Source organism: Colobus angolensis, unplaced genomic scaffold (assembly GCF_000951035.1).
Source record: "Colobus angolensis palliatus isolate OR3802 unplaced genomic scaffold, Cang.pa_1.0 Scaffold293, whole genome shotgun sequence".
In the NCBI taxonomy this organism is placed as follows: Eukaryota; Metazoa; Chordata; class Mammalia; order Primates; family Cercopithecidae; genus Colobus; species Colobus angolensis.
In genome coordinates this window covers 2314800-2330837 of record NW_012116188.1, presented here as the reverse complement: position 1 = coordinate 2330837, position 16038 = coordinate 2314800, and the positions used below count along the sequence as shown (strand labels likewise).

The 16038-nt window shown below is 40.7% G+C and overlaps 1 protein-coding gene across 1 annotated transcript in view; it reads right to left on the bottom strand.

The window, feature by feature from the left end:
* PTCHD3 (patched domain containing 3) overlaps positions 1-2108 on the bottom strand; it is an 18704-nt gene extending 16596 nt beyond the window's left edge. The window contains exon 1 of the mRNA XM_011949230.1: positions 932-2108. Coding sequence (XP_011804620.1) covers positions 932-1996 — 1065 coding nt within the window. The 5' untranslated portion in view covers positions 1997-2108. The remainder of the gene's footprint in view (positions 1-931) is intronic.
* Positions 2109-16038: the final 13930 nt, after the last annotated feature.

The window sequence follows — 16038 nt, the reverse complement described above, 5'->3', positions numbered from 1 at the left end:
TCAACCTCCTGGGCTCAAGTGATCCTCCTGCCTTGGCCTTACAAATAGCTGGGACTACAGGTGTGTGCCACCACGACTGGCTAACTTTTGTATTTTTTGTAGAGATGGAGTTTTGCCAGGTTGCCCAGGCTAGTCTTGAACCCCTGGACTCAAGCAGTCTACCTGCCTTGGTGTCCCAAAAATGCCGGTATTACAGGCGTGAGCCGCCACGCCCAGCCTGAAACTGTTTAATCTTGTTCTCGTTAATAGCTGCAGAAATTAGCAACTTTTTCTAAATTTGTATTAGGTTGGTGTCTTTTACTATTTCAATTGCATAAATATTTCAGGAGGGCCTGGCCTTTGAAAGCTCTTTCAAGCAGGTGTCTCTTTCACTAGGCTTATTTATACATCTTAATAGAGTTGCAGATCCACCAATAACTGAACAGCTAATATGTACCTCACACTAAGCCAGGTGCTGCTTTGTATGTATCTAACTTGAAAAATGCTAAGCTAGTTATCTTCTTAACACTACAGAACTTTTACTTACAAGACGGTTTGTTTTTTAATCCCAATGAGCTCCAAGCAAGTTTTAGGGGCTCCCCCAAACCAGTGAAGACTTTAACTAAAAGTAGAATTTCAGAATACTGTAATATGATTAGAAACCAAACCCCAAAATTAAACATGAAGATCAATGTCTGTATTGAACAGGCCCATCTGGTGGACGCAGGATTTGTGTTATCGACTAGAATGTTACCCAGGATTCACGATTTCTGGCATCCGTCGGTGTTAAGAAAATTGGATTGAGTACCAAATACGGTAGAGCACACCCAGCCTAGAGGCAAGGGCCCCATAAAGTAGTCAGGAGGTGCTTTTATTAGGGTTCTGGGGAGCAAGTCTTCCTCGTCCCTCTCACCTTCTCCTGGCCTCCCTGTAAACCCAAACCACCAGGTACCTCAATTTTCTTCAAAGCCAAAGTGTTCGTAATGTTGGTAAATTGTTCGAGGAAATGGGTGAGCCACTGCTTGCTCTGCACGCTGTCCTCAGGGTCCTCAGTCTTCAGGTAGTACAGCAGCCGCATGGCTTTGGCCCGCAGGAGTAAGTGGCCCATTCCTAGGCTGCCCCCCAAGATGCGTCCTCCGAAGAAGCCGGTCAGGTAGAGGCGATGCCCGCCGTGGTTGTAGATGGGGAAAGAGATGCTGCTCAGGTTGAGCGTTTTGTTCTCCTGCCAGGCGTACAGGAGCGGGTTGGGGCGCACGCAGAGCGCCCTGTACCTCGCGCACACCTGCTGGTACTGGATCTGGCTTCCGTTTTCCCGCGCCACACGCAGATCCTGCACCGCGCCGTCCAGTTTGCTGACTTCTGCAAAGGTGGCAGGGTCCAGCAGTGAGTCGCTGTAGGAGACCACCAGAAGCGAGGCGAAATTGGCTTCGGTGCTCCTCCTGGAGGCGGAGAAGCGGTAGGAGTCGTTGGTGGTGAAATGGCCCTGCACGAAGCGCCGCTCCGCCTTGGCCGGGCCCCCCACCGGGGTGTACTGCTCCTCTAGGTCTTCCTCTTCCTCTTCGGGTAGGTACAGGAAGCCGGTGCCCAGCGCCGCTGTCAGCATCAAGGGCGCCAGCAGGAAGATCCAGGGGTGCGCGCCCACCTGCCACCCCAGCCACTGGAAGGCGCGGGACAGCGGCGCCTCTAGGCAGTCGGTGTGACAGCGGTGCCGGTGCCTGCAGATGGCCCTGGGTTCGGGGGTTTCCTCCTCAGGAAGGGGTGCATCGTCCAGCACCGACGGCCGGGGGGATGATGCATCGTCCCCCTCTGGCAGGGGTGCATCGTCCCGCTCCAACGCCGGGGGTCCTGGGGTTTCGGGGGGTCTCGGGGATGCCAGGGGTCCCAGGGGTGGCTGGTTGCCCTCCGACTCCGATTCCTCAGATTTCTGGTACCACTCTGGCCCGGTCGCCGAGTCCTGCTTGGTGAGCTTGGGCTTCTGCTCTGGGCTTGGCCCGGGCTCGGGCTCCACCCAAGGCATTGATTCTTCCTCTAAGGAAGCGCAGGAGGGACAGCAGGTGAAAAGTAGCTGCGGAGATCCCACCAGACGGTTTCCTGGCCCCACCCAACGCTTTCTTGGCCCCACCCAACGGTTTCCTGGAGGAATTCTAGGGGAGTTTGGCTCCAGCCGCGCGCCGGAAGCGGAGGCTGCGTTGGGAGCACGTGTTTTGCCCCTTCGCCCAACTAATCTGAAATGTGTTTGTGGTGTCCCTGGTTTCTCAGGGGTTCTGCACATACAAGGAACGCTTCTTTAAGGTCATCAAATGTGTGCCTATCCTATGGGACTCGCAATTTATTGGGAGAATTTGGGTGTTTCTTCCACGCACACAAATGGCACAGAAATTCCACGTCTCCTGAGTGACAGATTTTACCTTTCTTGGCGTTCACCCAGTAGCAATTTCGGGTAAGACTTCTGTGAACCTGACGCACTTGACTTAGTTATTATTTTTATTTTCTGTCCACAATATATAACATATATACACATTCTCCTAGTAAAAAGAAGTAAATGCATAGAATGAAAAGTGGGAAAAAAATCAAAATCTTTCACTCCCATTTCTCCTAAAAGAAATGTTAAAAAGTGGGTCTGCATCCTTACCAACCCTTTCTATGCATATACATGCATATCAAAGACATAGCAAATATACCTTTTTCATAAATACTACTGCACTATTTGTGTTATGTAGATTACATTTTTCATCTACAGTGGCAGAATATTTGAATATGTCAGTGCATATGGATTTATCTTATTTTTTTGAACTGCTCTATGCTTTTCCAATGTATGGATGAAACATAATTTAGCAAGAATCTTATTGATGGACCCATACATTGTTTAGTCATTTGCTTTTATAAACAGTGCTCAGTAAATAAATATCATTTTTTTAACCTGTACATAAGAACCGTATCTGTGAGAAATAATTTTTTAGAGTGAATTCACTAGGCCAAAGGATAGGTTCTTTTAAATTTTTAGAGCTATTGAGAAATTAAAATCCAAAGAAGTTGTATTGATTTATACCCTCATAAGCAATATACGAATTTGCCATAGCCTATCCTACAATGTCAGCAAAGTGGTTTGTGCCAGTGGCATCTTACTTTGGTTTAATTTTGAACGTACTGCTTAGTATCCTTATCTTTCCTTTTTGAGTGAGCTATCATATCTTTTGCATGCCTATTCAATAGTTTTCCTATTGGATTTTAGGATTTTCTTCTTGATTTATATGTTAAAGAAATGACCACTTTTCTTGTGGTCAGACTTACAAGTCTCCCCTCTCCCCTCATTTTTCTTATTGCCATGGCTTATTTTTGTAATTTAGTTAATGAATACTTTTCTTTCTTGAATCCCATTTTTTGTCATAATAAATTTTTCCTTTTTTGTGATTATAATTGCTGTGGTTTGAATGAATGTGTCCCTCCAAAATTCAAAGGTTGGAACCCAAACCCCAGTGTGATAGCCTTTAGAGGTGATTAAGTCATGCTGGTAGACCTCTTGTGAATGGGATTAGTGACCTTATAAAAGGGCTGGAGATAACTAGCTAGGCCTTTTTGCCCTTCCACTCTTTTGCCAGGTGAGGACATAGGCTTCCTTTCCTCCAGAGGGTGCAGAAACAAGGCACCAACTTGGAAGCAAAGACTGGGCCCTCCTGACACCAAACCTGCCAACATCTTGATTTTGGACTTCCCCCATCCAGAACTGTGAGAAATAAATTCCTGTTGTTTGTAAACAGGATCTCAGATATTTTGTTATAACAGCACTAATGGACTAATACAATAATTATCTGCTTTTTAAAAATTTAAATATTAATCAGTCTGGAATTTATTTTACTTTAATGTAAGCAGTTAAGAATCAATGACATTAAGTGATTGTTGTCAACTAAAAACTGTGCTACCCTTTCCGTCATAATATGGAATTGTAATTGAAATATGGCTGTCCAATCAAGGATTACATTTTCGAGTCCCCTTTGTTTCCTTGTGTGGCCTTGTGACCAGTAATCAGCTACAGAATGTAAGTGGAAGTGATGGGTGTTACTTCCAGACCAAGACTTTTAATAATTGCTCTGTCTCATCCCATCGTCTAGACATAGGTGACAGAGGAACCTACTTGAACTGTAGTATATAAGCTGGTAGGAACCTGGGTTCCTGAAGCATTCTGGGCAAGATACCTAGTCACTGACCAGGAACATCTGTAGTGACTGTTACATTAGTGAGCGATATATTTGTATTGTGATAAGCCACTAAAATGTTGTGGCTTATTTATTAAAATGATTAGTTTGGCTTTACTACTGGATAACCCATGAAGATATAGCCGTCCCTAACACTCATATCTGAGCACACTTTGTTTTACTTAGTCAGCACTCTACCTGTTGACATTGAAAGAAAGGTGTTAATTACATAGTGTTTGAAAAGGATCTGGAAGAAAGGTGGTATGTCAGTGGGTATACTTCAGGATTAGCCAGTGTTAAAATTCTGTTCAGTGCACTTGTGTCATCCACATCAGTAGATTTGACTATGGCAGTATCTGAAAGCAAAAAGCAGAAGTACATCAAACCAGTCCATGCTTATTTTAATTCAACTATCAATAATAATACTTCATGTGAAATAAGGCATCCAAAACAAATTTAAATGAGATGGTTTGCCAGGACAACAGAAGCAGCCAGTTTTGGCTGCTGAAGACAGAGTTAACAATTGCATTGGAATCTTATCAATAACCCATAGTAAGCAAAATACCCCTTTTTTGTTAATATAAGTGAATAATCAAAGTTTATGTCTGAGGAATAGCATGAAGAAGGAGGAAGATGAGCTAATAAAATATCTAAAGTAATTGAAGGACAAATATTTGGTGATTAAATAATGTTGAATTAAAAAATGATGAAGCATGGCCAGGCCCTGTGGCTCACACCTGTAATCCCAGCACTTTGGGAGGCCAAGGCAGGTGAATCACTTGAGGTCAGGAGTTTGAGAGCAGCCTGGCTAACATGGTGAAACCCTGTCTTTACTAAAAATACAAAAAGTTAGCTGGACATGGTGGCGCATGCTTGTAGTCCTAGCTACTCAGGAGGCTGAGACAGGAGAATTGCTTGAATCCGGGAGGCAGAGGTTGCAGTGAACCAAGATCGTGCCACTGCATGGCAACCTGGGCGACAGAGTGAGACTTCGTCTCAAAACAAAACAAAACAAAACAAAAAACAAAAAAAGATGAAGCATGAAAGTATGCACTTTAGTTTGTTGTCCAAAGTCAGTCACATTTTACAAATGCTTGTCTTTGAAGAGAGACTGACAATCAATCTAGTGCCTTACAATGTATTGAACTAGTTTGTAAATGAGGCCGCTATTCATTTTTGTTGCAATTTGTTCAAAATCAGTTGTGGATCTTTAATCGAAGTGTTTATTGGATAGAATTCCAACCAAACTTAAAGTTTTGAAACTTTTAACAAATTTCAATTATTAAAAACAAAATTTGTGTTAGAAGCCATTGAAATTGTCACTACAAAAGTGAGGAAGGCAGTGAATATATACTATGAGAATAAAACATTGTATAAGATTTAAATTAGAAATTTTATAATTGTGTTTTAAAATGTGAACTTGTAAGAAGAATTATTTTTGGGCTGGGCATGGTGGCTCACGCCTGTAATCCCAGCACCTTTGGAGGCCGAGGTGCGTGGATCACTTAAGGTCAGGAGTTCGAGACCAGTCTGACCAACATGGTGAAACCTGGTCTTTATTAAAAATACAAAATTACCTGGGCGTGGTGGCACATGCCTGTAACCCCAGGTACTTGGGAGGCTGAAGCAGGAGAATTGCTTGAATCTGGGAGGTGGAGGTTGCAGCTAGCTGAGATCATACCACTGTCCTCCAGCCTGGGCAATAAGAGTGAAACTGTCTCATATATATATATATATATATCTATTTGGATGAGCCTCTGTTTTTATTTGGACAAATTTATATTTTGTAATGAATGGAATATTGAAAATGCCTATTTTGCAGCATCTTATTTGGTTTGGCAAAACATTGAAGATAATTAGAACTAGAGATTACTTATTTTATTAGTTTTGCTTTATAAAGTGTTTCTTAAGAATGATACTCTGAATGAAGAACCACATGATTTTTCCAATTCTGTAAGATAATGGTGGAAAGAAAATACAGTTGGGTCAGGCTGAATTTACTGATATGGATTTACTAAACAGATTCTGGATTCAATGTTGCACCTCAGAGTGTTAGAAAGGGCTTTAATAGTTTGATTGGCTAGTTGGCTGAAACATGAACCAAAAATTGGCCCACACTAAATGAAATTGAAATGCTAGAGCTGCCTTCGTATATTGCAGATGAGGTTATATATACTGGATTGGTACGTTAGGGTGGATTCATTATGTCAAACTTGCTTATCCACCAAGAGCAAGAGGACTAGAGGACACATCTTTCACCAAATTTATGAGGATTGAACTTGTCAAGAAGGCCCAGCATCCTTGAAGAACTCTGTGTTCACTTTTCTTTGTAAGCTGGAAATTACGGTGGATACTTCTGCCACTGAAATGGGGATAATTGAGTCCTAGGGTGACAGGAGTCAAGTGGTGACACTTAATTGCCAGAGACAGGGTGGATGTGGTTACCATAATCAAATCAGTAATAAGAATATTCTAACTTACAGAGACCCAACCATCTAGCATTAGCTACTTGATTATGGTGTCTCTAAAAGAGAAATACATGTGCAGACTATGAAATTTTACAAAATTTTACTGTATATGTGGAAGAATTTTAGGTCAAGTATACAGAGGTTTAACTTGAGTCATCAAAATAGAGAGCTGCAGCCACTCAATCAATTTCCAGACTTGATTCAGTTTGTAGACCCAGAACCCTTTGGATGAAGGGGAGGCTGGGTCTCCTTGATGAAGGATTTTACTGCCAAAAATTTGTGCTGTTAATTTTTCTCCTATCTTCCCCACAGGAGACTAAAGCCATTTACTAGGTGACTGTGCATTTGGGAAAAGGAAAACATTGTATTTTGTGGGAATTAATGGACACTATCTCTGAACTGACAGGATCCAAAATTTTCAGGACCCAGAACTTCACTGTGATCCACCAGTCAGAGTTTTGTCTTCTGGAGGTCAGGTGAATTTTAGACATCTCACAGTGTGTCCAGCGTGTCTCTGGATCAATATTGTTATTTCCCCTGTTCCAGAAGGCACAGTTGGAAGAGATACTCAGCAACTGGCAGAATTCCCACATTGATCCCCTGACCTGTGGAGTGAGGGCTATTATGGTGGGAAAGGCCAAGTGGAAGCCACCAGGACTGCATGTACTTAGGATGTAAACTTAGCCAGTGGTGATTCCAATTGCAGCTGTTATTTCAGATGTGACTTTATTGCTTGAACAAGTGCTTTTACCCCCCAAGTACTTTATAGTAAATATCACCAGAAGTTGTTTTGCTTCAGCTGACAATGCCAGCCGTATACCTTTACTGTCCTACCTCATAGGTATATAACTTTCCTGCCTTGTATCATTATTGAGTCTGTATGGACTTTGCTTGCCTTTCCATTCCACAAGACATCACACTGGTTCATTACATTGATGATATTATGCTGACTGGACTTAGTGAGCAAAAAGTAGTAACTACTCTTAACTTATTGGTAAGATATTTGTATGTCAGAATGTGGAAAATAGGCTGGGCAAGGTGGCTCATGCCTGTGATCCCAACAATTTGGGAGGTCAAGGTGGGAGGATTGCTTATGGCGAGGAGTTTAATGCCAGCCTGATCAACATAGTGAGACCCCATCTATCTAAAAACAAAGAGGGCTGGGCACAGTGGCTCACACCTATAATCCCAGCACTTTGGGAAGCAAGGCAGTTGGATCAGCTGAGGTCAGGAGTTCGAGACCAGCCTAGCCAACATGGTGAAACCCGTCTCTACTGAAAATGCAAAAATTAGCTGGGTGTGCTGGTGGGCGCCTGTAATCTCAGCTACTTAGGAGGCTGAGGCAGGAGAATTACTGGAACCTGGGAGGCTGATGTTGCAGTGAGGCGACATCACGCCATTGCTCTCCAGCCCGGGCCGACAACAGCGAGACTCTGTCTCAAAACAACAACAACAACAATGAGAATGGAAAATAGATCCCACAAAAATACAGGGGACTTTCACAGCCCCTGTATCCAATTTCTGTGGATAAATGATTGCATCTATCTCTTCCTATAGCTAAAAATCAGGTACAATGCCTAGTGGCCATCTCTGGTGGAAGCAACATATTCTTCATTTGGATATGCTACTCTGGCACATTTGCCAAGTGACCTGAAAAACTGCTAGTTTGTTGTTGTTGTTGTTGTTGTTGAGACGAAGTTTCCCTCTTGTTGCCCAGGCTGAAGTGCAATGGTGCGATCTTGCTCATTGCAACCTCTGCCTCCCAGGTTCAAATGATTCTCCTACCTCAGCCTCCCGAGTAGCTTGGGTTACAGGCTTACACTGCCATGCCTGGCTAATTTTGTATTTTTAGTAGTGACGGGGTTTCACTATGTTGGTCAAGCTGCTCTCGAACTCCTGACCTCAGGTGATCCACCTGCCTAGGCCTCCCAAAGTGCTGGGATTACAGGCGTAAGCCACTGAGCCCAGCCTGGCTGCTGGTTTTAAGAGACGGGTTCTGCAACAGGTCCAGGTATACAAGCTGTTCTGCCACTTGAGCCATATGATCTAGGAGATCCGAGCACCATTGGCATATAGAAATGCTATTTGTAGCCTTTGTAAGGCTTCTATAGGTGAATCACAGTGCAGAACCTTAGAATTCTGGAGGTAAGCCCTGCCATACTCAGTGGATAACTATCCTCCTTTTGAGAAACAGCTTTTGTCTATCTACTGGGCCTTAGAAACGGAATGCTTAACCATGGGCTACCATGTGACCTGAGCTGACTCTTACAACCTGAGTGTTATTTGAGCCAACAAACCATAAACTTGGGTGTGCAGAACAATACTCCATCATCATACAGCAGTGGTATATACAGGATCTGGCTTGAGGAGGCTCTGAAGGCACAGTAAATTACATGAAGTGGCCCAGTTGCCATCGTCCTTGCTCCTGCTACATTACCTTCTCTGCCCCAGCCCACCCTTATTATTTCACGGGGGATTCCCTATGATAGTTGACTGAAGAAGAGAAAACTAGGGCTTGGTTTATAGGTGGTTCTGCACTATGTGCAAGCACTACCCACAAGTGGGTAGCTACAGTACTACGGTCCCTTTCTAGGACATCCCTGAGGGACAGCAGTGAAGGGAAGTCCTTCCAGAGAGCATTTGGCTGTTACTTTTGCTTGAAGGAGAGATGGCTAGAGGTATAAGTATATATTGATTCACGGACTGTGGCCAGTGATTTGGCTGGATGGTCAGGTACTTGTAAGGAACAGAAGTGAAAAAATTGAAGACAAGGAGATCTGGGAAAGAGGCATGTCTTGTGGAAAGATAGGCCTTTCTGAGTGGGAAGAAATGAAGGTATTTGTGTTTCATGTGAATGCTCACCGAAGGGTGAACTGCACAGAGGGGCATTTTTAAAATCAAGTGGATAAGATGGCCTGTTCTGTGGATAGCAGTTGGCTTACTTTCCTCCTCAGCCCACCCTATCATCCCCCAATGGGCTCATGAACAAAGTGGCTGTGTAGCAGAGATGGAGGTTATACATGTGCTCAGCAAGGCTGAGCTGGCTTCCACTTACCAAGGCTGATATGGCTACAGCTATTTCTGAGTGCCCAATCGGCCTGCAGCAGAGACCAACACTGAGTTCCTGATATGGAGCCATTCCCTGGGATGATCAACTATCTGCTTGGTGTCAGTTTGGTTACATTGGACTGCTTTTATCACGGAAGGGGTGGACTTTTATTCTTACTGGAATAGACACTGTAGATATGGATTTGTCTTCCCTATACAGCATGCTTCTGGCAAAACTACCATCTGTGGATTTGCAAAATGCCTTTTTCACTGTCATGATACTACTCGTAGCATTGCTTCTGCTCAAGGAACTCCACAGCAAATGAAGAGTGGAAATGGGCCCATGCTCATCAAATTATAATAACTGTTTCCTATCACCTTGAGGCAGGTAGATTGATAGAACAGTGGAACGACTTATGAAGTCTCAGTTTCAGCTAGATGACACTACATTGCAGATTTGGGGAAATGTGCTCCAGGATGCCACATATACTCTAAATCAGCATCTAACATATGGTACCTTTTCTCTTATACCCAGGATTCATAGGTCCAGGAATCAAAGGGTGGAAATAGGAGTGTCACTTGTCATTACTATTACCCTTATTGATGCACACTATTTTTTTTTCTTGTCTGCACAACTTTGTGTTCTGCTGGTCTAGAGTCTCAATTATAAAGGTATGCTTCCACCTGGAGGCACAAACAATGATTTCATTGAGATGGAAATTTAGACTTCCACCTGGCCACTTTAGACTTCTGATGCTTCTGAATTAACAGGCAGCCAAGGAAGTTGCTATACTGGCTGGAAGGACTGATCCTGATTACCAAAGAGAAATTGGAATGCTGCTACATAATGGAGGTAAGGAAGAGTATGTATGGAATGCAGAAGATCCTATAGCATGTCTGTTAGTATTATAATCCCTGTGTTTAAAGTCAATGGAAAACTACAACAACCCAATTCAGGCAGGACTACTAATAACTGAGACCACGGGTCTCCAGCCTTTTGGCTTCCCTGGGCCACATTGGAAGAAGAAGAATTGTCTTGGGCCATACGCTAAAACTAACAATAGCTGATGAGCTATTTAAAAAAAAGTCTGTGCATAATTTTCGTGATATCCACCACCACAGATAAGCAAAAATGTCCTTGTGTGCAAAGGGTTGGACACAGCTGGCCTAGACCCTTCAACAATAAAGGTTTGAGTTTTTCTGCTATGCAAAGAACCACAAGCAAGCTGAGGTGCTTGCTTTGGGCACAGGAACTATGGAATGGGTAGTGGAAGAAGGTAGTTATAAATACTACCTACAAATATATGACCAGTTGCAGAAACCAAGACTGCAATTATTAGGAGTTTTTATATTTTTCCTTTCTTATCCCCTGATAAGATATATTAATAATAGTTAATTTTACATCACAGTATTTAAAAAGAAGAATTAACATGAACATCACCAAAGTACTTTGTATACTTTGCTGGGGAAAATGCGAGTGCCTTTTCAGTTGCATTCAGGATAGTTGTGTCAGGTCAGGTGGAATTTAAAATTTTTAATTATTTTTATATGTAGATTATGTATGGTTTAAGGAAATGTATATGGGTGCCAAGTTGATGAAGGAGTGGACTATGATGGTTAGTTTGTTATGTCAATTTGGAGTACACAGTAATTTAATCAAACAATTATCTAGGTGTTGCTATGAAGATATTCTATGTATTTATTTTATTTTTGAAGATATTTTGTAGGTGTTATTAACACCTACAATCAGTTGACTTTAAGTAAAGGAGTTACCCTCTATAATGAAAGTAGACCTCATCAAATAAGTTGAAAGGCCTTAAGAACAAAACTGATGTTTCCCAGAAAAAGAAAAAAATACCGTCTCAAGACTGCATGTAAGTAACATCAGCTCCTGCCCAAGAGTTTTCAGCCTGCCAATCTGACATACATTTTGGATTTACAGCTCCCGCAAATGTGTAAGCCAGTACCTTCAAGTCTCTCTCTTTCTTTCCTTTCCTCCTTTTCTCCCTCCCTCCCTCTGTCCGTGTGTGTGTGTGTGTGTGTGTGTGTGTGTGTGTATACACACTGTTCTGTTCCTCTGGTGAACTTTGGTTCTGTTTCTCTGGCAAACCCTGAAATAATGAAAATAGTGAACAATGAAAATAACTGGACTTAAGTATTTTAAGATTTCAGTAAAAAAAAGAGCAAAATTCGCATAGTAGATTTTTCTTGAGTTCACCAGGAATCTCAGTGTCTCTAGAGAGAGTATTTTCTCAGTAAAATAGGCTGCATAAACAAGATTCCACTGCATGTGTCAACAGATTCAAATTACCATATGATACAAATTTAAATAAAATTGTGGATAATTTTATGAACCAACTAAAAAATGCAAGGTCATATTTGTAGTTGAGTCCCAGAAGGAGAGAAGAGAAAAAAGTGGCATAAAAACATTTTAAGAAATAAAGGCTGAAAAATTTCCAAATGCAATGGGAAAAAAATCAAGCCACAGATCCTAGAAGCTGCAAGAAACCCAAGCATTTTAAATACAAAGAGGACCACACTCAGGCATATCATAGTCAAATGACTGAAAACAAAAGATAAGTCTTAAGTAAGCTAAAGAGAGAGAGGAAAAAAAAAGACATTTTTACATTGGATAAAACAAACTAAGAATGAAGGCTGACTTCTATTCAAATATCATAGTAAGAAGACAATTGCAATGAAATCTTAAAATGCTGAAAGAAAGAAAAAAAAACCTTTCCACCTAGAATTATATATCTTGTAAATTTATCCTTAAAAAGTGAAAAGAATATAAACATTGTTTGATTCATAGGCCAAAAAAGATATAGCAAAGGAAAGAACATAGTTTGTCATAAATGATAATGAATACTGACTATATCAAAATTTATGGATGAAGCTAAAGCAGTGTTTAGAAGGAAATTCATAGCTTTGAAAATTATGTTAGAAAAATAAAAAGATATCAAATCAATTACTTAAGCTACCACCCTAAAAGGAAAAAAAAAAAGTGAAAATTAAACCCAAATTAAGTACAAAATGAGAAGAAATAAATATAAGAGGAGAAATCAGTGAATTAGCAAATAGAAAAATAATAGAGAAAATTGATAAAACTGGAAGTTAATCCTTTGAAAAATTTAATAAACTTTGTAAGTCAATGGCTGCACTGATAAAAATAAAAGAGATATGATACAAATTAGCAACATCAAGAATTAAAGAGGGCATGCCACTAGAGAACCTAGAGACATCAAAATTATAATAAGGAAATAATCAATTGACCTCGTAGCTGAAATTGGTAAATTCCTTATGAGAGAAGACATACTAAAACTGACCCAAGAAGAAATAGAATATCTGAATAGTCTTATATTTGTTAAAGAAAATGAATTTGACAAAAAAAAAAAATCATCCCAGAATGAAAACTCCAGATCCAAATTGATTTATTGCTAAATTCTACCAAGCATTTAAGGAAGAAACGATGAAGAAATTATATAAAGCATACATCATCTATTTTAGAAGACAGGATGAGTAACACCAGCTCATTTCCTGAGGGTAGCATAACCCTGATATCAAAATCTGAGAAAGACATTACAAGAACAGGGAATTGCAGAACAATATCCATTGTGATCATAGGAACAAATATAATTTACAAAATATTAACAAATGAAAGATAGTAGTATATGAAAATAATATCCCATTACCAATGTGCATTATTCAAGGAATTTAAGGTTGGTGTAATATTGAAAGACCATTTGGGTTGAATTACCACATTAACTAAAAGACAAAAATGATACAACAATCCTAATAGATGAACAGAAATCATTTGACAAAATTCATTACTCATTCATGATACAACATTTGAGCAAACTAGGACTAGAAAGGAGCTTCCTCAATCTGATAGGAGACCTCTACAAAAAACTTCTAAATAATCATTTTACTTACTGATGAAATATTGAACATGTTCCCTCTGAAGTTGGGAACAAGGCAATGATGTTTGCTCTTTGTTTGTTTTTAAACAATTTATTGAATGTTTTAGTCAGTGGATTAAGACAAGAGATAAAGATTATAATTGTGTAAATTAAAGTGCTAAAGAAATCATAAAAATTTGTAAGAGCTAATAAATGAGAATAATGAGATTACACAACATAAGGTAGTTATACCAAAACCAATTTTTTTTTTGTACTAGAAAAAAGTTGGAAAGGGATTTAAGATTAATGTTATTTGCAATGGTGCAAAATTAAAATATTCAAGAATAAGTCTACTGAAGAGCACAAAATATCTCAGAGAAATTAAAGAACACGTAAGTAAATGGAGAGAGAAATGATGCTAATGGTTTTGAAAACTCAATATTGCTAAAATATCCATTTTCCGCAAATTGATCTGTAGATTTATCACAACATATTCAAGATCCCAACTGGCTTTGGAGGTATTGACAAGTGATTTTAAAATTAGCAAGCAAATACAAAGGACCTGGAATAACCAAGACAATTTGGAAAAGAAAAAAATGTGATTGTTGACCAATCTACACAACTGAATTTAAGAAAACTAATATAACATTTCAGTAATCAAGGCAGTGTGATACTGTCTTTAGAATGGGCAAAAAAATCAATGGCATAGAAGTAAAAGCACACATAAATGATCAATGGAATTTTCTGACAAAGTTGCCAACTTAATCCTATGGCGAGAGGATAGTCTTTCCACAAATGATGCTGGAACAACTAACTATTTCATGAGGAAAATAAACCTGTATCCATACTTTCCAGGGAATGTAAAAATGTATTGATGGTGGATCATAGACCCAAATGTAAAAATTAAAACTCTTAAGCTTTGAGATGAAAATATAGATTCGTTTTTTGGTCACTTTGGAGTAGGCAGCAGTTTCTTAGGTAGAACATACAAACCATTAACCATAAAAGGAAAAATTAATGAATTGGACTCTATAAACCATAAAAATTTCTGCTCATCAAAAAGCACCATTAAGAAAATGCATAGGAAAGCTCCTGAGTGGGAGAAATAATTTTTAATACATATATTTGAAAAAAGCCTTGTATTCAGGTTATATAAAGAACTTGAAAATTACAAACAACTAGGCATGGTTAGGCCCAGGCGGGAGGATAGGTTGAAGCTAGGAGTTTGAGACTAGTCGGGGCAGCATAGCAAGATCCTATCTCTATAAAAAATTATTAAAAATTAGCTCATATAGTGGTGCATGCCTGTATTCCTTGTATAGTGGTGCATGCCTGTAGTTCTTGGTACTTGGAGGCTGAGGCAGGAGGGTCTCGAGCCCAGGAGTTCCAGGTTACAGTAAGCTATGATTGTGCCATTGCATTAGCAGCAGAGCAAGATCCTCTCTCTCTCTCAAAAAAAAAGAAAAAAAAAGTTACCAACAACCCAGTAAAAATGAGCAAAGGACTTTGACAAAGCTCTTCACAAAGAAAGTTGATCATAAATTAATGATCAAAAAGCACAAAAAAGTCATTGGGGAAATAGTTAAGAATACAATGAGTTACCAGTCCGCCTTCACTAGATGGCTAAAATGAAAAAGACTAGCAATACCAAATAGAAACAACGATGTGGGACAACTCTGGGGGTCTGGGAGGGCTTGGTGGCCCATTCTCAGATGGGCTCCACCCTCTACTTAATGCTCTGCTGTTGCTGACTTGAAATTCTGAATATTTTTATCTTTGAACTTACATATTCAAAGTGAAGTTGAATGAGTGAATGAAGCATAGGACATGTATCCAATGGCAGTGTGTGCGTGTGCTGCTCAGTTCCATGGGCATAGCTGGTAGGAAACAGTGTGTGTACTAAACTGTAGACTTGGGAGCCTGGTGCACACATGCATGCCAAGGGGAGTCAGGGATGCCACAGGGTCCCAAGGGAGCAGCTGGGACCAGGACCTGGGCCAGATTCATGGTGGCAGCAGCAACAGCAGTAGAAGTAGTAGCAACTGTGGAGGAAGCTGACTTGCTGGTGTGTCCCTGGAGCGTATTCCTGTGACAGCTGCATATATTTACTTGCAAATCTGTGTGGAGGCAGAAACTGCTGGTGCTCAGGCAGTAACCTTTGTCAGTAAATTATTACAAAATACAAGCATTCAGGCCGGGCGTGGTGGCTCACGCCTGTAATCCCAACACTTTGGGAGGCCTAGGGAGGCAGATCATTTGAGGTCAGGAGTTTAAGACCAGCCTGGCAAACATGGCAAAACCCCATCTCCACTAAAAACACAAAAATTAGCTGGGCCTAGTGGCGCACGCTTGTAATCCCAGCTACTCAGGAGGCTGAGGCAGGAGAATCGCTTGAACCCGGGAGGTGGAAGATGCAGTGAGCCAAGATTGTACCACTGCACTCCAGCCTGGGAG